Source organism: Mustela lutreola, chromosome 3, assembly GCF_030435805.1.
Source record: "Mustela lutreola isolate mMusLut2 chromosome 3, mMusLut2.pri, whole genome shotgun sequence".
NCBI classification, from domain to species: Eukaryota; Metazoa; Chordata; class Mammalia; order Carnivora; family Mustelidae; genus Mustela; species Mustela lutreola.
Window position 1 is genome coordinate 85,473,369 of NC_081292.1, and position 25,436 is coordinate 85,498,804.

Here is a 25,436-nt window from a genome sequence, read left to right on the forward strand (position 1 = left end):
GCTGTGTGAGGCCATACATTCCCTCTGACACAGGTGTTCTCATCTGAAGCGGCTGACCTCTCAGTAAGAATGGCATCAGAAGTCCATGCGCTTTATTTATTGGGAGCATTGTGCTCAGTAGCAGGCACTGCGCTCAATGCTAATGGTATAGAGGTGAATATGATATAAACATTCATGGAGCTACAACCCAGTGTGTACAACAGAACCAAAAAAATGAATGAGTTAAGATTATAGGGTGCAGTTGGAAATTAACCAAGTTATGCCCATGTGGGGAAGACTGTTAAAGTGAGAAAGCAAGCTTCTTTGAAAATGATATCTGAGGTGGGAACCAAATGATGAGAGAAAAACTGTGAAAAGACACTCTAGGCCGAGATGAACAGGTCCCACAGCCCTGTGTGGTGGAGAGTCGGGGTGACTCAAAAGCATGTGCAAGGCCAGCGTGGTGAGCAGGGTCAGGAAGAGCTGGGCTGTGGTGATATCACTGGGCCTGTTAGCCAAGGGTTTTTTAAGAGGAATTAAGGGGAAGAAATGAAATATGGCTTTAAAAAATTCTAATTCAAGTTCTCTGAGTTTACAAATATTCACATTATTTTGTGATAAATGTTTAATCATACTGCTCATTTGATAGTAATTTTTATTTTGGATTTATTGTCTACCATAGACTGGTAAAGTGTAGGGATCAAACCATTTTGGGTAAAATTTATCATCAAATTCACCTTTATGTTAAAGAAAAGTACTGACTGATCGTTTCATAGTTCATGTACTACAATTTTTTTCAATAAGAATTCTAATCTTCTTTCTTGGTTCTAATGATTATAGGAGATAAAGAGTGAGTTAAAAATGAAGCACGATGCCCAAGTCATTTTATACAGGAGTTACCGTCAAGGAGACCTTCCTGACATTCAGATTAAATACAGTAGCCTGATCACCCCCTTGCAAGCTGTGGCTCAGGTTGGTCCTTGAATGCTTTATTTTTCTATTGACTGATAAAAACTATTTATCAGTTCCGGGGGCTACCGTATGCCACACTGAGGTGTTGTGGCATACCACTGTGTGTGTGTGTGGCATAATGCTAGATGCTGAAATATGCTATATATTGTGTAAATTTTCCAAAACTTATATTGCTTATAATAATGTTATATCTGCATAGTCTTTGTTACTCTTTTTTAAGCTTTTTATTTAATCTAAATAAATATAGATTAACAGGAATTTGCAAAAATAGTACATAGTCCCATATACTCTTTATCTGGCGTTCCCCACTGGTGGTATCTTATTTAACCATTTATGTTGATCTAGAAATTGACATTGGAACAACAGTGTTACCTGGACTGGACATAACCATTTTTTCCCTCGTGTGTGTGTGTGTGTGTGTGTGTGTGAGAGAGAGAGAGAGAGATTGATTCTGTGCAATTGTAGCATATGTACTGATTTATGTAACTACTATCACAGAAGAGCCCTTGAGTGTTATAGAGTGCTTTCACATTTCTTTCATTAGATTCTCCCAGTAATTTTGTGACATAAAGGCAGTTTTTTAGACACATTACCGATGAAGAACTGAAGGTTAGCAAAGAATGGATAATTTGGTTCAAACTTTGTATTCTTGCTGGGTGTGAAACTAAGACAACCCCCCCTTTGTTTTGATTCCTGGCCTAGTGTTTTTCTTCACCCCCATTATTTCCCAGTTTTTCTAGTGCTTTGCACATAATATTCACATCACTGCCTCAGAAATGATGCTGCCGCCTACTCTCCTAGGCATGGTTTACATCTTCCCAGGTTGGATAGGTATGTGGTGTGTACTAATGATAGCAGGTTACAAGCCTGATACTGCTGAGACCCATGTCCCAAGTCAGATCATCTCTTTGGTGCTTGGAAAATATTGAGATGGTGAATATTGTTTTGAAAAAACGTGACTACATTTTTTTCTGTTCTTTGAAAAGGAATATGTGTCCTTATATTTCTCAAATTCCAAATACTTTATTCAACAAGTGCTATATATGGAGCAGTTCCATCTGGATGCCAGGGACTGCTCTAAGCACTGAGGTGCAGCTGTGAACAGAACAGACAAGGCCTTCTCTGCTGTCCAGGGGCTCCTCTTCAACATGAGTGTTGCACGCTAGAGAACTGAAGAGGAGCCTGTAAATTAGTCATTACAGCACATGTCCAGTGACAACATTCTGTTGCTCTGAAAACATTCTTTAGCTTAAGCACCATTGTATCATAATAGAAGAAGCATTTGGAACTCCCTGGGAAGTGAGGGAATTTGTGCATAAGACTCAAGATTTGGGTTCTAGATATGGGAACCTGTCTGCTGCAAGTTAAGTGAAAAAAGTTATTGAACAGATACCGTATGAGAGACTGTGTGATGTAGTAAAAGAACAACCCATGGCAGTGACTATCTTCATGTAGTATAATTGGGTTATTTTCTTTTTTGCTAATTTATATTTTCTGAAATTTTTTATAGCAACCATATAACTTTTATAAAGCAAATAAATTACAAAATAAAGAACAAATCAAGAACTTTTTATTCAGACACAGTTTTTACCAAGCAAAATAGTGTTCAGATCTTATTAATTCATGCATTCATGCCTTCCTTTAAAATATACAGACACTGCATGCTAGGGACTGTTCTTAGTACTGGTGTCACAGGCACCAGTTCTTGTAGTCATGGAGTGTGAGGGTTAAAGCCATGAAAGATCAGGTAGCATTCTGTTAGAGTTGAATACACCAAACATTAAAAGCACAAAAATGGTTACTGATGGTTTTAACAGTTTAAATGGTCGTATTGATGGGACTTTGAAATTTTAAATTGGCATTTTATTTAAGCTTATCAGCTATCTTTAGCTCTATGATGATACAAATGTAAAGATAGTACTTAAAAATCTCATTTAATCTTTCTTGAAGATCTTATCAATTACTGCAGTGGTCACTTGATGTGCTTTAACTTGGCTAATCCTTACCACAGCCCTGAGATGTGTTCTGTTATCCCTGCTTTAAAGATGAAATATCTGAAGGTCCAGACTCACCCATGAGTTAAACTCTGTGGCTACATATGTGATTAAGCCAGCTTACATTATTTCTGGGTCCAAAATCCATGATACCACAAGTATATTTGGTTAAATTTCAAACACTAGCCATGTCAATGCCTGTTAAAACTTTCTAAACAGAATTGAGATGTAAATTAGATATGTTTGCAGAAATTTGTGTTTTCAAATAAAGCTCTGATAGTATTAGTGAATTGTAGCATTTTTACTTCAGATCCTAACTTGTCTTTGTTTTGGGTATTTTATAGAGAGACCCAATAATTGCAAAAGAGCTCTTTGGCAGCTTGTTTTCTGGAATTATAAAAGAGATGGATAAATACAAGACCAAGTCTGAGAAAAACAACATTACTCAAAAGTTGCTACAGGACTTTAATCATTTTCTTAACAGCACTTTCTCTTTCTTTCCACCTTTTGTCTCTTGTATCCAGGTAAGAGTCTATACATGCTTCATAAATATGCATTATCTACTTTCCCATCAAAAGACTGTGTCATAATAACTTAATTTGTTTCACAAACTGAAGCACAAGGTGTTTGAGTATATATACTCTGTATGGTTGGTTACCTCTTCCCAGAAGGGTTGTTGTGATTTGATTGTATTTTTTTTTTAAACAAGCTTATAGGAATGTCTGACCCTTGGTTTCAGCTCAGGTCATGATCTCAGGGTCCTAGGATCAAGCCCCACTCAGTGGGGAGTCTGCTTGAGAATTCCGTCTCCCCCTCCCCTAACTTGTGCCTGCTCTCTTTTTCTCTCTCTCTCTCTAAAATAAATGGATGAGTCTTTATTAAAAAAACAATAACAACAAAAACAAGAAACCCAAAAACCCCAAATTTATATTTGACTGAATAATTAGAAATCAGCCTTGGTATAAAAATGTTCTGATTTTGGGTGCCTGGGTGGCTGAGTGGGTTAAAGCCTCTGCCTTTGACTCAGGTCATGATCCCAGGGTCCTGAGATCGAGCCCTGCATCTGGCTCTCTGCTCAGCAGGGAGCCTTCTTCCCCCTCTCTCTGCCTGCTTCTCTGTCTACTTGTGATCTCTTTTTCTCTGTCAAATAAATAAATAAAATCTTTTTTAAAAAATGTTCTGATCAATAAGTCAATCCCTTCAGTAATTTGGTTAAGTCCTGCATGTTGTTAGTTGTTTTTGCTTATATACTGTTTCACCAGATTATTTCCTACCTCCTGATTGCCTTCAACAGATTTTGATTGAGCATATTCCTGACTTTGTAAGTGGTGGGGATGGTGAGTGATGCAAAGAGGCACAAATCTCTACTTTCCTGGAATTACAATGGACAACAAACAATAAACAGAAGAATATAGAAGATAGCATGAAGTAGTCTTAAGTGTCACAGAACTTGAGTAGTACAGAAACACCAGTGTAATGTAGAGTAGTAATGAAGCAGGGAGAGAGACATCCTCTTGAACAGAGTGATACCACAGGGTGGTACCATGATAGATATTTAGATGGAGTGGTCAGAGAAGGCCTTCTAAGGCAGTACAGTTTGAGCATATATAGACATAGTTTCAGTTACTACTTAAAACGTGCTTTCTGGAAGGTTACATTTTCATGTAAGAAAGGTTTCCTTTGCCATTTAAAACATGGATCATTACAAAGTCCCTAGTAAACTGTTTCAGTTCATTTTAATATTTTTAAATTTTTTAATTTAAATTAGATTTAATTAACATATAGGGTATTGTTAATTTCAGAGGTAGGATTTAGTGATTCATCAGTTGCATATAACACCCATGCTCATCCCATCAAGTGCCCTCCTTAATGCCTATCAACCGGTTACCCCATCCATCCCACCCACCTCTCCTCCAGCAACCCTCAGTTTATTTCTTATAGTTACGTGTCTCTTATGGATGGTTTGTTTTCCTCTTTGTTTTCATGTTATTTTTATTTTTCCTTCCCTTCCCCATGTTCTTCTGTTTTTATATTTATTAAATTCCACATATGAGTGAAATCATATATGACCTTATTTTGCTAAAGTTCCATCCATGTCATTGCAAATGGCAAGATTTCATTCTTTTTGATGCCTGAGTACTATTCCATTGTATATATATATATACCACACCTTCTTTATCCATTCATCTGTCTATAGACATCTGGCTCCTTCAATATTCTGGCTATTGTGGACATTGCTGCTATAAACATTGAGATGTAGGTGCCCCTTCAAATCACTGTTTGTATCCTTTGGATAGTGCTATTAATTGCTGGGTTGTAGTGTGGCTCTATTTCTAAATTCTCAAGAAACCTCCCTGCTGTTTTCCAGAGTGACTGCCAGTTTGCATTCTAACCAATAGTGTAAGAGGGTTCCTATTCCTCAGCATCCTCACCAACATCTGTGTTTCCTGAGTTGTTCATTTTGGCCACTCTGACAGGTGTGATGTTGAATCACATTGTAGTTTTGATTTTTATTTCCCTGATGCCAAGTGACATGCATTTTCTCATGGGTCTGTTGGCCATTTGTATGTCTTCTTTGGAAAAGTGTCTGTTCATGTCTTCTGCCCATTTCTTCACTGGAGTTTTTGGTTTTTTGGGTGTTGAGTTCGGTTAAGTTTTTTATAGGTTTTGGATACTGACCCTTTATCTGATAAGACATTTCCAAATATCTTCTTCCATTCTGTAGCTTACCTTAGTTTTGTTGACTGTATCCTTCACTGTGTTAAAGTTTTCTATCTTGATGAAGTCCCAGTATGTCATTTTTGCTTTTGTTTCGCTTGCCTTTGAAGACATGTCTAGTAAGAAGTTGCTGCAGCTGAGGTCAAAAAGTTACTGCTTGTGTTCTCCTCTAGGATTTTCATGGATTCCTGTCTCACATTTAGGTCTTTCATCCATTTGAGTCTACTCTTGTGTATAGTGTAAGAAAGTGGTCCAGTTTCATCCTTATGCATGTTGCTGTCCAATTCTCCCAACACCATTTGTTGAAGGTATTATTTTTCCATTGAATAGTCTTTCCTGCTTTGTTGAAGATTAGTTCACCATAGAGTTGAGATTCCATTTCTGGGTTCTCTATTTTATTCCATTGGTCTATGTGTCTTGTTTTTATACCAGTACCATACTGTCTTGATGATGACAATTTTGTACTGTAGCTTGAAATCTGGAATTGTGATGCCTCCAGCTTTGCTTTTCTTTTTCAACATTGCCTTGGCTATTCAGGATTAAATTTTAGGATTGTTTGTTCCAGTTCTGTGAAAAAAGTTGATGATATTTTGATAGGGATTGCATTAATGTGTAGATTGCTTTGGGTAGCGTAGATATTTTAACAATGTTTGTTATTCCTATTCATGAACATGGAGCATTTTTCCATATCTTTGTGTCTTCATCAATTTCGTTCATGAGTATTCTATAGTTTTCAGAATACAGATCCTTTGCCTCTTTGGTTAGGTTTATTCCTAGGTATCTTATGGTTTTTGGTACAATTGTAAATGGGATTGATTCCCTGATTTCTATTTCTTTTTCATCCTTGTTAGTGTCTAGAAATGCAACTGGCTTCTGGGCATTGATTTAATATCCTGGGACTTTGCTGAATTTCTGTATCAGTTATAGCATTTTTTTTGGTAGAATCGTCTGGGTTTTCTACAGAGTATCATGTCATCTGCAAAGACTGAAAGTTTGACTTCTTCTTTGCTGATTTAATGCTCTTTATTTCTTTTTGTTGTCTGATTGCTGTAGCCAGGACTTCAGTACTATGTTGAACAGTTGTAGTGAGAGCGGACATCCCTGTCGTGTTCCTGACCTTAAGGAAAAGCTCTCAGTTTTTCCCCCACTGAGGATGATATTTACTGTGGATCTTTTGTATATTATGTATATGTATGTATATGTATATCTTTTATGATATTAAGATATGTTTCCTCTCTAGCTACATGGCAGAGAGTTTTTATGAAGAAAGGATGCTGTATTTTGTTAAATGCTTTCTCTGCATCAATTGAAGGATCATATGGTTTTTGTCCCTTTTTTTATTGATGAAGTATATCACCTTAATTGATTTGTGGATGTTGAACCACCCCTGCAGCTCAGGAATAAATCCCACTTGGTTGTGGTGAATAATCCTTTTGATGTATTGTAGGATCCTATTAGCTAGTATCAGTGAGAATTTTTGCATCCATGTTCATCAGGGATATTGTTCTGTAATTCTCCTTTTCAGTGGGGTCTTTGTCTGGTTTTGGGATCAAGGTAATGCTGGCCTCATATAATGAGTTTGGAAGTTTTTCTTCCATTTTGTTTTTTGGAACAACTTCAGAAAAGGTGTTAATTTCTTAAATGTTTGGTAGAATTCCACTGGGAGGCCATCTGGCCCTGGACTCTTGTTGTTGGGAAGTTTTGGATTACTGATTCAATTTCTTTGCTGGTTATGGGTCTGTTCAGGTTTTCTATGTCTTCCTATTTCAGTTTTAGGAGTTTATATGTTTCTAGGAATGTATCCATTTCTTCCAGATTGCCTAATTTCTTGGTATATAATTCCTCGTGATATTCTCTTATAATTGCTTGTATTTATTCAGTGTTGTGATCTCTTATCTTTCATTCATGATTTTATTGATTTGGGTCCTTTCTCTATTCTTTTTGATAAGTTGGGCTAGGGGTTTTTCAATCTTACTAATTCGTTCAAAGAACTAGCTCCTAGTTTTGTTGATCTGTTCTGTTTTTTGTTTTTTTTGTTTTCTTAATTTCTATATCATGCATTTCTGCTCTAATTTGTATTATTTCTCTTCTGCTGGATCTAGGTTTTATTTGTTGTTCTTTACCCAGCTTCTTTAGGTGTAAGGTTAGGATATATATTTGAGACCTTTCTTGCTTCTTGATACTTCCCTCCTAGGAAGGCCTTTGCTGCATCTAAAGATTCTGAACTGTTATATTTTTATTTTCATATGCTTCCATATATTTTTAAAAATTCTATTTGGGGCACCTGGGTGGCTCAGTGGGTTAAGCCTCTGCCTTCGGTTCAGGTCATGATCTCAGGGTCCTGGGATCGAGCCCCACATCAGGCTCTCTGCTTGGTGGGGAGCCTGAGATAGAGGCTCTCTATCTGTCTGCCTCTCTGCCTACTTCTGCCTACTTCTGATTTCTCTGTCTGTCAAATAAATAAATAAATAATCTTTTAAAAAATAATAATAAAATAAAATAAAAATTCTTCTTTAATTTCCTGGTTCACCCATTCATTCTTTAGGTGGATGCTGGTTAACCTCCATGTATTTTTTTGTTCCTTCCAAATTTTCTCTTGTGATTGCATTCAAGTTTTAAAGCATTGGTCTGAAAGTGTACATGGCACAATCTTGGTTTTTTTTGTACTGGTTGGAACCTGATTTGTGACCAAGTATGTCATCTATTCTGGAGGGGACATTCCATGTGCACTCAAGAAGAATATGTATTCTGTTGCTTTAGAATGAGATGCTCTGAATGTGTCTGTGAAGTCCATCTGGTCCAGTGTGTCACTCAAAGCCTTTGTTTCCTGTTTATCTTCTGTTTGACGATCTGTCCATTGGTTTGAGTGAGGTGTTAAAGCTCCCTACTGTTATTGTATTATTATCAATGAGTTTCTTTAATTTTGTTATTAATTGGTTTATATATTTGGATGCTTCCAAGTCAGGGGTAGAAATATCTACAATTATTAGACCTTCTTGTTGAATAGATTCTTTTTATTATGAAGTTGTGTCCTTGTTTACCTCTTTGGTTTAGAAACTAGTTTGTCTCTTATAAGGATGGCTACTCCAGCTTTCTTTTCATGTCTGTTAAGATGATAAATGGTTCCCGTCCCCTCACCTGTCACTCTCAATCTGGAGGTGTTTGGGGATCTAAAATGAGTCTCAGCATATTGATGGATCTTGTTTTGTTATCTAATCTGATACTCTGTGTCTTTTAATTGGAGTATTTAGTCCATTTACATTCAGAATAATTCTTGAAGGAGATGACTTTAGTGCCATATATTACTTGTAAAGTCAGCGTTTGTATAAATTGTCTCTGTTTCGAGGTGCCTGGGTGGCTCAGTGGGTTAAAGCCTCTGCCTTCAGCTCAGGTCATGATCCCAGGGTCCTGGGATCGAGCCCCGCATCAGGCTCTCTGCTCAGCAGGGAGCCTGCTTCTCCCTCTCTCTCTGCCTGCCTCTCTGCCTGCTTGTGATCTCTGTTTAATAAAAGAATAAAATCTTTAAAAAAAATTGTCTCTGTTCCTTTCTGCTCTTTTTTTATTTTTGAGCTCTCTCTTCCCTCAAAGGATCCCCTTTAATATTTCTTGCAGGGCTGTTTTAGTATTCATAAATTCTTTCAGTTTTTGTTTGATCTGGAAACTCTATCTCTCCTTCTATTCTGAATGACAGCCTTGCAGGATAAAATACTCTTGGCTGCATTTTTTTTCCCATTTAGCATGTTAATTATGTCATGGCAGTCCTTTCTGGCCTGCCAGCTCTCTGTGGACAGGTCTGTTGCCGGCCTTATGTATCTACCCTTATCAGTTAAGGACCTCTTGTCCTGAGATGCTTTCAGGATTTTCTCTTTATCAGTGAAGTTTGTAAGCTTTACTATCTTATGTTGGAGTGTTGACCTATTTTTATTGATTTTGTGGGGGATTTTCAGTGCCTCCTGGACTTGAATGCTTTTTCTTCCCCAGATTAGGGAAGGTCTGTTCTATAATTTGTTCAAAGAAACCTTCTTCTTCCCCTCTCTCTTTACCTTCTGGACCTCTATTACTCAAATATATTTTGCTTTATGGTATCACTGATTTTTTGAAGTCTCCCTTGGTAATCCAGTAGTAGTTTTTGTCTCTTTTTCTCAGCTTCCCTATTTTCCATCATTTTGTCTTCTATATCACTGCGTCTCTCTTCTGCTTTGTTTATCCTAGCCTCCATGTTTGACTGCATCTCAGTATAGCATTTTTAATTTTGGCCTGATTAGATCTTAGTTCTTTTATTTCTACAGTAAGGGAGTCTGTAGTGGCTTCTCTGCGTTTTTCAAGCCCAGCGTGTATCTTTATAATTGTTTTGATTTCTAGTTCCAATATGTTACTTGTATCCATATCGATTAAATGCCTACCAGAGAATAGTACCGCCTGTTCTTTCTTTTGCACTCATTTTCTCCATCTAGTCATTGTTTTCAGAAAAGTAAGGAGGAAAGAATAAAACAAAACAGCAGAAACAGTAGTAATAACCACCACAACAAAAACCTCAGGAAGTTGCTTCTGATATATGCTGTGTACATTCTGCTATTGTGTTTTGGCTGCTCTTTCCCACTGGTACTTCCTCTGTAGCATTCCTTCTTGCTTGCAATGGAGTGTTTTGACCCTTAAGTACGTATGGTTTGATTTGTCTGTCAAGTTAAGTTTGTAAAGGAAAAAAGGAAAAAAAAGAGAAGAAAAAAAAGACAAAACAAAAACAAAGCCTGACCTAAAACAAGAGAAAGGAAAACAGAACAAAAATGGATACAAACAGATAAACTGTAAGCGTGATTCTAGAAAGTAAGAAACAAGGAAGGAAAGAAGAGTAGGGAAAGAAGAAAAGAGAGAAAAACGTAGCCAGGCTCAAAAAATAAGAGAAGGAAACAATCAAACCAACAACTGAACAAAAGATTATCAGCCTGATACAAAAAAAAGGAAGAAAAAGGAAAAAAAAGAGAGAGAGAAAGGGGGAAAAAATAGATGATTAAAGGATGAAGAATAAAAAATAAGAAACAGAAAAATGAAAAAAGCATTAGAAATTAAGAAAAGGGGAATCAAAAACAAAAAAGAAACAAGCTTTGTCCTGTTTCCACTGGAATGTGATGTTTTGGTACTTTCTTTAATCAGTGGACTTGGTAGATTGTGGACTTGTGTTTGTCTTCTTTGGAGAAGTTTGCTGGACTGGTTCACAAGGTGACTTGCTTTTATAAAAAATGCCCCTGCTAGGTGCTGGGGTGCAAGATGTAGTGTAGGAGACTCCAGAGTCCACTGGAGGTGTTGTGTTTCTCTTTGAAGTCCTTCTGTGCTGGTGGTGGGAGGGAAGTAGGAGGGATGGTGGAGGATGTGGAAAATGGTATCACCCAGCCCTCCTTTCTCTGGGGAGTGGAACTCCCAGCCACTGTTCAGGAGCCCTCTGAGAAGAGCAAACAGTCTCCTGTGTCCTGTGGTTTCATCAGTTCCCTGCCCTAACCTGTCTGTGCCTAGACTATTGGCACACCCAGAGCCACAGATCTGTATTTTATCTCTGGCTGGTGGTTGATATTCAAAACTCCCAAGTTTTAAAGGGCATAATAAGGTGTAGGCCCACTCCCAAACCAGGAGGAGAGGCTTGGGTTGTGTCAAGCCCCATACTATCCGGAAAAACCATAGCTCAGTACATGTGCAGAGCCTACAATTTATTGTAATGCTCAGTGAAAAGCTGGAACCAGGTTATTGGCAGTATACACTCAACTCTGTCCCCTACTCCCCTCTGTCCCAGAAAAGCCTTTGCAGAGGCTTGAATCTATTGTGGCAGATAGCAAAAACTATGACCAGGCTAATTGCATGTGCTCCAGTCTCTGCTTTCTGCTTAGTTCAGCCACAGAAAAGCAGCCACTCAGCGCACACAGGTTTAAGTCTGTTGTGGCTCACAGCAAAATGTTACTAAGAGGCTTTCTGCCCTCTGTACACACCTGTGACTCTGCTGATGAGCACCGATCAATGTTTCCAGCTGGCCTTTGGTCCTTTGAGAGGCAAAATATGCTCTTCCAAATGATCTCTGGAATGGGTGTGATCTCACCCTATTCAACCTAAGGGATCTCCTCACTTTGGCTTATTGTGTGGTTCTTACCCACTGGGCTCTTTCCCACAGTCTCCTTCTTCCTGGCTTGGCTCTGAGAAACAGATTCTGTCCCCTTCAGGGCCTTGTGGCTTTCCTCTCCACGAGTTCAGGGCTCTGAACTTTATATCTGCCCCCCTACTCTTGCTCCAACTGTGCAGATTGTTTCCTTAATCCTCTGATTGTCCCAAAACACTTAAATATTGATCAAGCTGTATTTGAAGGACATGGCAAGTTCAGGATCCCCCTACTACTCTACCATCTTAACTCCATCCCCCAAAGCCCATTTTTGTAATTTTGTAACTAGTAACCTCCCTGGAGTAATTTAAAGTATATATTCTTTAATATTATTTATCAGTAGCTTTGGTTTGCAAACTAATTGGGTAATAATTCCCTACTATGAAATACTAGGTTTTCCTGTTTTATTCTTTCCTATGTAGCATGAAGCTATTAATACAGTTTCTTTTTATATATTCTATTTTTATTGGTTTAAATATAAGTAGAGTTCCTTCATTGTTTTTTTCTTGGCTACACTAAAGATAAAATTTGAGAAATTGTATTGAATTAGCCAGTATTTCAAAGTAAGTTTCTCTTTACATTGTATTCCTAAGTAATTTTTTAAATTCTGAATTCCTAGCTTTGTCCCCAAATTTATTTTAAAAAGCTAGTTTTTTCCATTGCTGTTTAAGAGTCATTAACTATCATTAAGTAAATACATGATTTTTACTCATTCTAGAGCTTGTATTCGGCATTGCCTACGGAAAAAGCAGTATGCATGCAAGTCAGTGCCTGCAGTTGGCAGCATTTGCTATTATGATTTTCTGTTTGTGGTTCATACCTGAAAGTATGATTGTTTTCCTCTTTTTATGCCATCTTAGTACATTTGCATGGCATTCACATGAGTTCTTATTCTAGCAAGCACTCTGTTGAGATGCCATTGCCCAGCCATGACATCCCAGAATGAGTTTCTTGTCTGCTGTATATCCTGTATTTGTCAGAGTATCCTAACTATATACATTAAACTGGAAGAAAAACCCATTTGGCCGTTTTTCCATGACACAGTCAGTGACTAGCAAACGGATAATTGATTTGGTGTCCTACATATATGCTATTCACTGCTTGTTTGATCTTTATAAAAATTTTGATTTTCCATATGGTTTCACTTATTTGTGGAGCATAACAAATAACATGGAGGACATGGGGAAATGGAGAGGAGAAGGGAGTTGAGGGAAATTGGAAGGGGGAGGTGAACCATGAGAGACTGTGGACTCTGAAAAACAACCTGAGGGGTTTGAAGGGCCAGAGGGTAGGAGGTTGGGGGAGCCAGGTGGTAGGTATTAAGGAGGGCACATATTGCATGGAGCACTGGGTATGGTGCAAAAACAATGAATACTGTTACGCTGAAAAGAAATTTAAAAAAAATTTTTTTTTTTAATTTTCTTTTACAGAGCACTTATTGATATTGTATGTGTGAATCTCTATTTAAGAACTATGGAATATATGAAATGAAGAAATGTTTCTTGCCTTCACCTAATACAGTGAGATAAGGGTCCAAACAAAGAATACTGTTATTCCAGTAGATTGTCATCATTTTGAAAATTAGGCTTCATTACTTTATTCTGTTTTGGAATTTATAAAAAGTGAAATCAGCTGAAGATTTTTTGCTTAGCAAATCATTTTTATAGAGTAAAATGATACTGTCAACAAGATTATACAGAATAGTCGATCCTGAAAATAGACTTACAGAACTCATTCAAATTATAAGAATACATTTACATATAAAGGAATGATACACCAGTAATAGTTGTTTACTTATTTAAAACTTTCACAAAAGACTTCTGTTGGCAAGTGGGAATAAATCTTACGCTATATGCCATCAGGGACAGCACTGTTGATTACAATGTCTGGAACACAGAGGGCATTTGGTAAATACAGAATGAGTTGATTCCTTGAAAATTAAAAGTATACTTATTTTAAAGATTTTATTTGTTTATTTGAGAGGAAGCAAGTGAGCATGTGTGCACATGTGTGACCTTGCATTAGCAGGGAGAGGGAAAGGGAGATGGAGAATCTCTTAAGCAGACTCTGCTGAGCATGGATTCTGATGTGGGACTTGATCTCATAACCCTGAGATCATGACCTGAGTTGAAACCAACAGTCAGATGCTCAACTGACTGAGCCACCCAAGAGCCCCCAAAATATATGTATTTTAAAATAGTCTTATATAATTCAATAGAGAGGTTATATAATCTCTCTAAATTAGAATGATGTTATCTCAAAATCTGACACTTTAGCTGAGACACTTTGCTGTGTTATTGACTGAAACAGAATTTTATTTGGATTTTCTTTCCTATACCACTAGTTCCTTCTAATAGTGACGTTTTTGTTTGCTAGCTTGAAGAATCTATATTCTTTCACGTCCCCTGATGTAGAACTTAAGTTGGCTTGATCAGACATAGCAAGTGGCCCGTGTATGGCACAGCTGCAAGGAAAGTGTGTTTGTGGCTTAGGGGGGACTATCTTTTCCACATATCTGCATGTATGTGCATGCACAGACATATACACAAGAACTATGTGCACACATTCAGGTTTGTTTTAATGAAAATACTATCATCCTTTTTATAATATTCTGATTTGTAGCATATTTTTTATTGGTGTATATAGGATGCTCAAATTGAGAGTTACAAAATAAAGGTCATATAAAAATCCCTGAAATCCTCTAATTCAATATTATTGTGAATAAGTTAGCCCCTGGTTGAAAGGAGATGAGAAAAACGATGTTAAATAGTATAACAGAGATAATTATACCTATTCCTTGGTAATTGGGTATGAAAGCTGTGTGTTTCAGCTGTTTTTCTCACCAGTTCAGGCTAAATATTCCTGGGAACTACAATTGTTGTTTGGATATATAATTTATATATACAAAATTTTTTATGTTTTGCTATTGGTTTTCTTGCTTTAAATTAACCTCTGAATTGGAAGTGTAAAAATAAAAGATCATTTCCTCCTTTAAGCAAGCTGAATGTTAAGGAAATTTTGTTAATAGAATTACACAGAGAAATTTTTATTTATGTCAAAATGTTCTTTTATATTTAGTAACATGACTTACTTGTGAAGATACAGTCAAAGTACCACAGGCAAAATAGCTGCATATGTTTGTGGTTTCACAGGAAATCAGTTGCCAACACACAGACTTGCTGAGCCTCGACCCAGCTTCTGTCAGTGCTGGCTGCCTGGCCAGTCTACAGCAGTCTGTGGGTGTCCGCCTTCTCGAGGAGGCCCTGCTCCACCTGGTGCCTCAAGAACCACCTGCCAAGAGGTTTCGGGGGAGGACTCACCTCTCTCCTGATGTCGTCAGATGGATGGAACTTGCTAAGTAAGCTCTGTGATCCAGACTGTTGGGAGAACAGTGAATTTGACTGAAGTAATAAGGAAAAACTTCTCATGCTCATGAAAAATGAGCAAATAAAGTTGATTGTAACACTTCTGTGAAGTTTTTTTGAAAAACTTCTCTGGCAAAGTACCATTCCTTAAGTCAAGAGTAGTTGTCCCAACAAGGAATGTCTTTCCTCAGGAAAGAGAACATCAATGAAACTTGTTCTTTCAGTATACAGTCTTTTTGGACTGAGGGTGTTATTTATCAAGTTTAGTTTCCTGTAAAGTGTGGCCATAACTTAGAGTTTTATATGTTTTTACTGCTTCACTAAACTGAATAGAGGATAATCCATTATTTTTAGCAGGACTCAAACTTTTAGAAACAATTTAATCCAATTACTTTGTTTATTTGGAAAAAAAACAAATTCCGTTTTGTCATTATGCCCTTTTGCATTATGTCTGATCTTTTTCCTTACTTGTGGTTTTATCATAAGAAAGCCAGTGCCTAATTCTGAGAAGGATGTTAGATTGAAATTAAATTTGAACTTCTGTTTTATAGTGCTGATTTTTAGATCTTCAGGTTCTAGGAAAAAGAGTAAAGGTAAGGGTGGGGAATCCTTGTACTATTTACTGTTTTATAGTCATTTTTATCTTTCTCTCTTGAATACTGTGTGTTAGTAAGACATTGTGTCATGTGCTAAGAAGAATTAGACATGTCTCCCCAGCTCACAAAACTAGCAACCAGTAGGAAATGTATGTACTTACATGCATAACTAATCATACCTCAAATGGAAAGCGTTGCGGTCTCTTGAGAGGCAGGTAAATACCAGGGCAGTTCAGAGGGTACATCTTGGCTAATACTGATTCTACTTAGTAACCATTTTTATTCCGTTGTTTCACACGTGCAAGTGAACAGTCACTAGCACTTTGTATATTTAATATTTTCAGGGAATGAGAAACTCATCTAATGTGTATTTATTGGGTAAATGTAATACACAACTTTTAAGATCCTAAACTTTAAACATTTGCTTCTTACTTTATTTAAATACTTCCTCATACTTTTGGGGCTCCTTGGCGGCTCAGTCAGTTGAACATCCAGCTCTTGGTTTTTGCTCAGGCCATGATCTCAGTGTCATGAGACAGAGCTCTGCTTCGGGCTCCACACTCAGTGGGGACTCTGCTTGGGATTCTTTCTCTCCCTCTACCCCTCCCCGTGCTTGAGCTCTCTCTACTCTCTTTCCCTCTAAAATAAATAAATCTGCAAAAGAAATACTTCCTCATACTTTTGTATATATAATATTTTGCATTCCTTTCAAACAGAGTACTAAGAACATAATTTTGCCTGTTCATGACATGTCACGGTCATCATTTTGACTATGTTAAAGTGTGTATTATCCTGGGAACATGGGGACAGTGCAAGGTGGATATGAGACTGATCTCTTTTCTGAGTTACTGGAAAATGTTTGTAGTTTCACCTCCTTTTAGGCTCTTAGACTGTAAGCTGTTAAGATACCTCCCCATCTCCTCACTTCTGCCTCTGGTTTGTTACCCATAACCCTCTACAAACAGAGGAAAGAGAAGGCCATATCTACTAGATTTTTATCTAAATTTGGAATCCTGGGGCTCCTGAGTAGCTCAGTCAGCTAAGCATCTGCCTTCAGCTCAGGTCATGATCCCAGGGTCCTGGGATCTCAGGCTCCCTGCTCAGCTTTGGAATCTGTTTCTCCCTCTTCCTCTACACCTCCTGCCTCCTCTTGCTTTCCCTCTCTCTCACTTTCTCTCCAATAAATAAAATCTTTAAATAAATAAATAAATAAGTGAATGAATAAATAAATTTGGAACACTTGGGCTCTGACAGAGTCCTTAAGGCTTTTTATTTATTTATTTATTTATTTGTTTTTTATTTATTTATTTTTTGATGTAAGAAGTACATGAGATTTCATACTGAGAAAGGACCAAACTGCAGGAAAGCCAAAGAGGAAGCTGTCCTCGCTTGGCTGGCCAGGTGATTGTAGCTTCGGGAAGAGATAACATTTGTGTTGAGACCTAAAAGATGGGGGGAAAATTCCAGGGAAAGAGAACAAGCTTATTAACACTTACTTGAGAATATCTTGGTGGGGAAGCTTCGTTGATGGGGTGAAGAAGATTTTTGTTAATGTGAAGCGAGGAATGAGTGCTCTAGCAAATAGGCTGTAAGAAAATTACTTGTCAGTAGAATCGAGATGACCCATAGCATGTGGATTAAAACATGGTCTTATTAGGATCAGGATTAATTTTTACTCACTCTGGATTCTTGACTATGTTCCAAATTTTAGGTATAGACAGGATTTCAAATTAGTCACCCAGTGATATGTGTGATGTTACTGTAATGGATTAACACAGAATGGTCTTATTATGGTGAGGCAATTTATCCATTGTAAATTTTAGGATATTTTCATAATTCACTCTAAAGGTACTTTAGAATAATCTTTGTGTCCTGTATGACTAAAGTAGTAAAACCTGATGGTAACTAAACAATGTCTAAGATTTTATATTTTTATAAAACAAAAATAACATATATCCTTTTTGGCTAACATAATGTGGTCGCTTAATTTAGTATCATTTCATTAGAACAAACACTTAAAAAATATTGGCATATTCATTGATTTGGACTTTTTGTTTGTTTCTTTAGACTATATAGGTCAATTGGAGAATATGATGTCCTCCGCAGTATTTTTAGCAGTGAGATAGGAACAAAGCAAGTCACTCAGAGTGCTATATTAGCAGAAGCAAGAAGTGATTATTCTGAAGCTGTTAAACAGTATAATGAGGTAAAATTTATCTCTAGCAAATATGTCAGTTGCTTAAACACTTTTGTTATCTGAATGGAAAAACTGCTAGCTTTAGAATTCAGAGTTTCATAATGTTTCAACTTTATTCCTTAGTTTTTACAGAAAGGTTAATGGCAGGAAATAGTTTCATAATAACCAAATGTGAAATAATTATTGCTTTATCTCTTATTCTCTTTAACATCACTGAATAGAAGAGAGAGCATTTCCTATCAAATATTATAAAACTATGAGATGCTATTTCAATATGTGTTGTTATTACATAATTCTATTTGGGTAGATCATTTTCCTTCAGTAAATAAAAACCTTATGAAGAGGTAGGTAAGAATTGGTTTTGAGAAGATGACTGTAAGTTCAATCTTGTACATTTTGCGTTTGGAGTTGCCAATGGCTATCCAGTTATAGATGCCTAGCAAGTAGTTGAAATTCAGAGTCTGTGATCTAAGAGATGGTTGAATGAGCAATACAGAATAAAGTCATCTACAATTTTCAGTAAATGTCTTATTTTCTAATTTTCAATCTAAGAATTCTTTAAGTGGTAAATAAACCACAGTATTGATTTAAATAAAATTTTAGGTCATTCAGAGTCTTTAGTTAACTGGCTTCTTTCATAAGTTTCTCAGAGAGATAGTTTCCTCTTGGTTTTTATGTTTATTTGTTCCCATAAGGTTTGTTTTGGTTTATTCCATTCAGTATTACTGTTTTCCCTTTTCTCTCCCTTTGCCATAAATCTGAAAATGATTGTCCTTAACATGAATGTTAACACTACCTATAATACAGATGCTTTCATTTACATTCTTACCAACTTTGTAAAATAAATTTATGAACTTTTCTTCATGAGGCTCTCAATAAACAAGAGTGGGTGGATGGTGAGCCTACGGAACCTGAGAAGGATTTTTGGGAGCTTGCATCCCTCGACTGTTATAACCAGCTTGCTGAGTGGAAATCATTGGCATACTGTTCTATAGTCAGCATTGATAATGAAAGCCCTCCAGATCTAAATAAAATGTGGAGTGAACCATTTTATCAGGTGGGTAGAATTTTTTTTTAATTTATTTATACATTTAGAGATTCATTTATTCATTTTAGCACAAGCAGAAGAGACAGAGGGAGAAAGAGAGAGAATCTCAAGCAGACTCTACAGTTCCTGGAGCCCAACTCAGGACTTGATCACATGACCCTGAGACCATGACCTGAGCTAAAACCAAGAGTCAGATGCTTAACTGACTGCACCACTCAGGTACCCCCGATAGAATTTTTTTTCAGGTCACTGAGATAAATATTTTAGATGGTAAGCTGTTTTCTAATTAAGTTGCTTAAAACTTTTAAAAAACAAAGTAGTAGTTGTAAAGTATTAGGATATTTGTATAGCCTGACGCCCCGCATGAACTCCATAATATTGTTAAATCTCTTATGACTTTTGACTAACCCTTTCCAAATAAATGGGATCCATTTAAAAATAAATACTAACGTCCGTGCATGACTCCATGGAAGAATATTTCATGGTGTCTCTGCCCTGAGTCACAGGCTACGTATGGGGTAGCCCTCACCCCTGAAGTGGGACAGTTTCCCTCTCATGGGATCACCCAGACTCTTGGAGGGAAGCAGCTCACCTGGTCCCCATAATACAGCTGACTTGCCTGTGCTTGTAGATTACTCACTTGTATGTAACACCCAATGATCTTTCAGCTAAAAGTGGCTCCCATTTTCTATAAAACATGTTCCCGTGTATTTTGTGGTTACAAAATGAATAATTTTAAGTGAATGTGTTTTAAAAATTATAGTTTTAGGTTTGAAGCATCACATTAGCTCTAAGTTTTGACCTGAAAAGTTATACCAAAGTATGTTATAAAATAATTAAGCATACTCATATTGGCTTTCTAAAGTTACAAGTAGAGTCTTCTGCTCCTTAGGAGACCTATCTACCTTACATGATCCGCAGCAAGCTGAAGTTACTGCTTCATGGGGAGGCTGACCAGTCCCTGCTGACGTTTATTGATGAAGCTGTGAACAAAGAGCTTCAGAAGGCTCTTATAGAGCTGCACTATAGTCAAGAATTGAGCCTTCTTTACATCTTACAAGATGATGTTGACAGAGCCAAATATTATATTGAAAATTGCATTCAGAATTTTATGCAGGTAATGCAGTTGCACCAGTCTGAAACGTACCCTTTCTTTGATACTTTTAATCGTCAGTAAACTCATAAATTAAAAAAAAAAAAAAATCAAGTGGAAATTTTCTTTTACTATTTGATTCCACCCATTTCCTTCTTTTCTGTTCTTCCAGTTTCTTCTACACTCTGTCCTTTGTCTTAATGCATTTTTAGTCTCTTTTTTTTTTCTGTTTTAAAAAGTTTGAATTTTTTCTTTTTTCCTTACGTTTTTATCTTTCTGACACTGTTAAAGAACACTTGAGGGGTAGACTTTTCATCTAGATTGGCTGAATGGAAGATGGTTGCTTTGTGACGAACATGAATTTTCCCTGTTCATTTTTTACCATTTTGCCTTCTTTCCTGTTTGCTTTTATAAGAATGTTCTGATGTTTGTTCTTAAAGTCAGTGTCTTTATAGAGCCTATTAACATTTATTATTGGCTTATATTGATCATAGAGGCATAACCATTCATTGTCTTTATTTTGTATTTTGTTTATTTATTTATTTTTTTTTAAATTTTTTATTTTTTATAAACATATATTTTTATCCCCAGGGGTACAGGTCTGTGAATCACCAGGTTTACACACTTCATAGCACTCACCAAATCACATACCCTCTCCAATGTCCATAATCCCACCCCCTTCTCCCAAACCCCCTCCCCCCAGCAACCCTCAGTTTGTTTTGTGAGATTAAGAGTCACTTATGGTTTGTCTCCCTCCCAATCCCATCTTGTTTCATTTATTCTTCTTCTACCCACTTAAGCCTCCATGTTGCATCACCACTTCCTCATATCAGGGAGATCATATGATAGTTGTCTTTCTCTGCTTGACTTATTTCGCTAAGCATGATACGCTCTAGTTCCATACATGTTGTTGCAAATGGCAAGATTTCATTTCTTTTGATGGCTGCATAGTATTCCATTGTGTATATATACCACATCTTCTTGATCCATTCATCTGTTGATGGACATCTAGGTTCTTTCCATAGTTTGGCTATTGTGGACATTGCTGCTATAAACATTCGGGTGCATGTGTCCCTTTGGATCACTACATTTGTATCTTTAGGGTAAATACCCAAGAGTGCAATTGCTGGGTCATAGGGCAGTTCTATTTTCAACATTTTGAGGAACCTCCATGCTGTTTTCCAGAGTGGCTGCACCAGCTTGCATTCCCACCAACAGTGTAGGAGGGTTCCCCTTTCTATGCATCCTCGTCAGCATCTGTCATTTCCTGACTTGTTGATTTTAGCCATTCTGACTGGTGTGAGGTGATATCTCATTGTGGTTTTGATTTGTATTTCCCTGATGCCAAGTGATATGGAGCACTTTTTCATGTGTCTGTTGGCCATCTGGATGTCTTCTTTGCAGAAATGTCTGTTCATGTCCTCTGCCCATTTCTTGATTGGATTATTTGTTCTTTGGGTGTTGAGTTTGCTAAGTTCTTTATAGATTCTGGACACTAGTCCTTTATCTGATATGTCGTTTGCAAATATCTTCTCCCATTCTGTCAGTTGTCTTTTGATTTTGTTAACTGTTTCCTTTGCTGTGCAAAAGCTTTTGATATTGATGAAATCCCAGTAGTTCATTTTTTCCCTTGCTTCCCTTGCCTTTTGCGTTGTTCCTAGGAAGATGTTGCTGCGGCAGAGGTCGAAGAGGTTGCTGCCCGTGTTCTCCTCAAGGATTTTGATGGATTCCTTTCGTACATTGAGATCCTTCATCCATTTTGAGTCTATTTTTGTGTGTGGTGTAAGGAAATGGTCCAATTTCATTTTTCTGCATGTGGCTGTCCAATTTTCCCAGCACCATTTATTGAAAAGGCTGTCTTTTTTCCATTGGACATTCTTTCCTGCTTTGTCGAAGATTAGTTGACCATAGATTTGAGGGTCTATTTCTGGGCTCTCTATTCTGTTCCATTGATCTATGTGTCTGTTTTTGTGCCAGTAGCATGCTGTCTTGATGATGACAGCTTTGTAATAGAGCTTGAAGTCCGGAATTGTGATGCCACCAACGTTGGCTTTCTTTTTCAATATCCCTTTGGCTATTCGAGGTCTTTTCTGGTTCCATATAAATTTTAGAATTATTTGTTCCATTTCTTTGAAAAAGATGGATGGTACTTTGATAGGAATTGCATTAAATGTGTAGATTGCTTTAGGTAGCATAGACATTTTCACAATATTTATTCTTCCAATCCAGGAGCATGGAACATTTTTCCATTTCTTTGTGTCTTCCTCAATTTCTTTCATGAGTACTTTATAGTTTTCTGAGTATAGATTCTGTGTCTCTTTGGTTAGGTTTATTCCTAGGTATCTTATGGTTTTGGATGCAATTGTAAATGGGATTGACTCCTTAATATCTCTTTCTTCTGCCTTGCTGTTGGTGTAGAGAAATGCAACTGATTTCTGTGCATTGATTTTATATCCTGACACTTTACTGAATTCCTGTATAAGTTCTAGCAGTTTTGGAGTGGAGTCTTTTGGGTTTTCCACATATAGTATCATATCATCTGCGAAGAGTGATAATTTGACTTCTTCTTTGCCGATTTGGATGCCTTTAATTTCCTTTTGTTGTCTGATTGCTGAGGCTAGGACCTCTAGTACGATGTTGAATAGCAGTGGTGATAATGGACATCCCTGCCGTGTTCCTGACCTTAGCGGAAAAGCTTTCAGTTTTTCTCCATTGAGAATGATATTTGCGGTGGGTTTTTCATAGATGGCTTTGATGATATTGAGGTATGTGCCCTCTATCCTTACACTTTGAAGAGTTTTGATCAGGAAGGGATGTTGTACTTTGTCAAATGCTTTTTCAGCATCTATTGAGAGTATCATATGGTTCTTGTTCTTTCTTTTATTGATGTTTTGTATCACATTGACTGATTTGCGGATGTTGAACCAACCTTGCAGCCCTGGAATAAATCCCACTTGGTCGTGGTGAATAATCTTTTTAATGTACTGTTGAATCCTATTGGCTAGTATTTTGTTGAGTATTTTCGCATCTGTGTTCATCAAGGATATTGGTCTATAGCTCTCTTTTTTGGTGGGATCCTTGTCTGGTTTTGGGATCAAGGTGATGCTGGCCTCATAAAATGAGTTTGGAAGTTTTCCTTCCATTTCTATTTTTTGGAACAGTTTCAGGAGAATAGGAATTAGTTCTTCTTTAAATGTTTGGTAGAATTCCCCCGGGAAGCCGTCTGGCCCTGGGCTTTTGTTTGTTTGGAGATTTTTAATGACTGTTTCAATCTCCTTACTGGTAATGGGTCTGTTCAGGCTTTCTATTTCTTCCTGGTTCAGTTGTGGTAGTTTATATGTTTCTAGGAATGCATCCATTTCTTCCAGATTGTTAAATTTATTGCCGTAGAGTTGCTCATAGTATGTTCTTATAATAGTTTGTATTTCTTTGGTGTTAGTTGTGATCTCTCCTCTTTCATTCATGATTTTATTTATTTGGGTCCTTTCTCTTTTCTTTTTGATAAGTCGGGCCAGGGGTTTATCAATTTTATTAATTCTTTCAAAGAACCAGCTCCTAGTTTCGTTGATTTGTTCTATTGTTTTTTTGGTTTCTATTTCATTGATTTCTGCTCTGATCTTTATGATTTCTCTTCTCCTGCTGGGCTTAGGGTTTCTTTCTTGTTCTTTCTCCAGCTCCTTTAGGTGTAGGGTTAGGTTGTGTACCTGAGACCTTTCTTGTTTCTTGAGAAAGGCTTGTACCGCTATATATTTTCCTCTCAGGACTGCCTTTGTTGTGTCCCACAGATTTTGAACCGTTGTATTTTCATTATCATTTGTTTCCATGATTTTTTTCAATTCTTCTTTAATTTCCCGGTTGACCCATTCATTCTTTAGAAGGATACTGTTTAGTCTCCATGTATTTGGGTTCTTTCCAAACTTCCTTTTGTGGTTGAGTTCTAGCTTTAGAGCATTGTGGTCTGAAAATATGCAGGGAATGATCCCAATCTTTTGATACCGGTTGAGTCCTGATTTAGGACCGAGGATGTGATCTATTCTGGAGAATGTTCCATGTGCACTAGAGAAGAATGTGTATTCTGTTGCTTTGGGATGAAATATTCTGAATATATCTGTGATGTCCATCTCGTCCAGTGTGTCATTTAAGGCCTTTATTTCCTTGCTGATCTTTTGCTTGGATGACCTGTCCATTTCAGTGAGGGGAGTGTTAAAGTCCCCTACTATTATTGTATTTTTGTTGATGTGTTTCTTTGATTTTGTTATTAATTGGTTTATATAGTTGGCTGCTCCCACGTTGGGGGCATAGATATTTAAAATTGTTAAATCTTCTTGTTGGACAGACCCTTTGAGTATGATATAGTGTCCTTCCTCATCTCTTATTACAGTTATTGGCTTAAAATCTAATTGATCTGATATAAGGATTGCCACTCCTGCTTTCTTCTGATGTCCATTAGCATGGTAAATTCTTTTCCACCCCCTCACTTTAAATCTGGAGGTGTCTTCGGGCTTAAAATGTGTTTCTTGGAGGCAACATATAGATGGGTTTTGTTTTTTTATCCATTCTGATACCCTGTGTCTTTTGACATGGGCATTTAGCCCATTCACATTCAGGGTAACTATTGAGAGATATGAATTTAGTGCCATTGTATTGCCTGTAAGGTGACTGTTACTGTATATGGTCTCTGTTCCTTTCTGATCTACCACTTGTAGGCTCTCTCTTTGCTTAGAGGACCCCTTTCAATATTTCCTGTAGAGCTGGTTTAGTATTTGCAAATTCTTTCAGTTGTTGTTTGTCCTGGAAGCTTTTAATCTCTCCTTCTATTTTCAATGATAGCCTAGCTGGATATAGTATTCTTGGCTGCATGTTTTTCTCGTTTAGTGCTCTGAAAATATCATGCCAGCTCTTTCTGGCCTGCCAGGTCTCTGTGGATAAGTCAGCTGCCAATCTAATATTTTTACCATTGTATGTTACAGACTTCTTTTCCCGGGCTGCTTTCAGGATTTTCTCTTTGTCATTGAGACTTGTAAATTTTACTATTAGGTGACCGGGTGTGGGCCTATTCTTATTGATTTTGAGGGGCATTCTCTGAACCTCCTGAATTTTGATGCTCGTTCCCTTTGCCATATTGGGGAAATTCTCCCCAATAATTCTCTCCAGTATACCTTCTGCTCCCCTCTCACTTTCTTCTTCTTCTGGAATCCCAATTATTCTAATGCTGTTTCGTCTTATGGTGTCACTTATCTCTCGAATTCTCCCCTCGTGGTCCAGTAGCTGTTTGTCCCTCTTTTGATCAGCTTCCTTATTCTCTGTCATTTGGTCTTCTATATCACTAATTCTT

The 25,436-nt window shown here is 37.2% G+C and overlaps 1 protein-coding gene across 5 annotated transcripts in view; it reads left to right on the forward strand.

The window, feature by feature from the left end:
• Positions 1 to 25,436, forward strand: part of PRKDC (protein kinase, DNA-activated, catalytic subunit) — a 250,709-nt gene that overhangs the window by 172,146 nt on the left and 53,127 nt on the right. For all 5 annotated transcript variants that reach the window (XR_009351780.1, XR_009351781.1, XM_059166490.1 and 2 more), the window contains 6 exons: positions 820 to 951; positions 3,290 to 3,469; positions 14,955 to 15,160; positions 17,831 to 17,969; positions 18,829 to 19,017; positions 19,901 to 20,125. Coding sequence is in view for 3 of the 5 variants with exons in the window: in XM_059166490.1 (XP_059022473.1) it covers positions 820 to 951; positions 3,290 to 3,469; positions 14,955 to 15,160; positions 17,831 to 17,969; positions 18,829 to 19,017; positions 19,901 to 20,125 (1,071 nt within the window). In the remaining 2 variants the exon portion in view is untranslated. The remainder of the gene's footprint in view (positions 1 to 819; positions 952 to 3,289; positions 3,470 to 14,954; positions 15,161 to 17,830; positions 17,970 to 18,828; positions 19,018 to 19,900; positions 20,126 to 25,436) is intronic.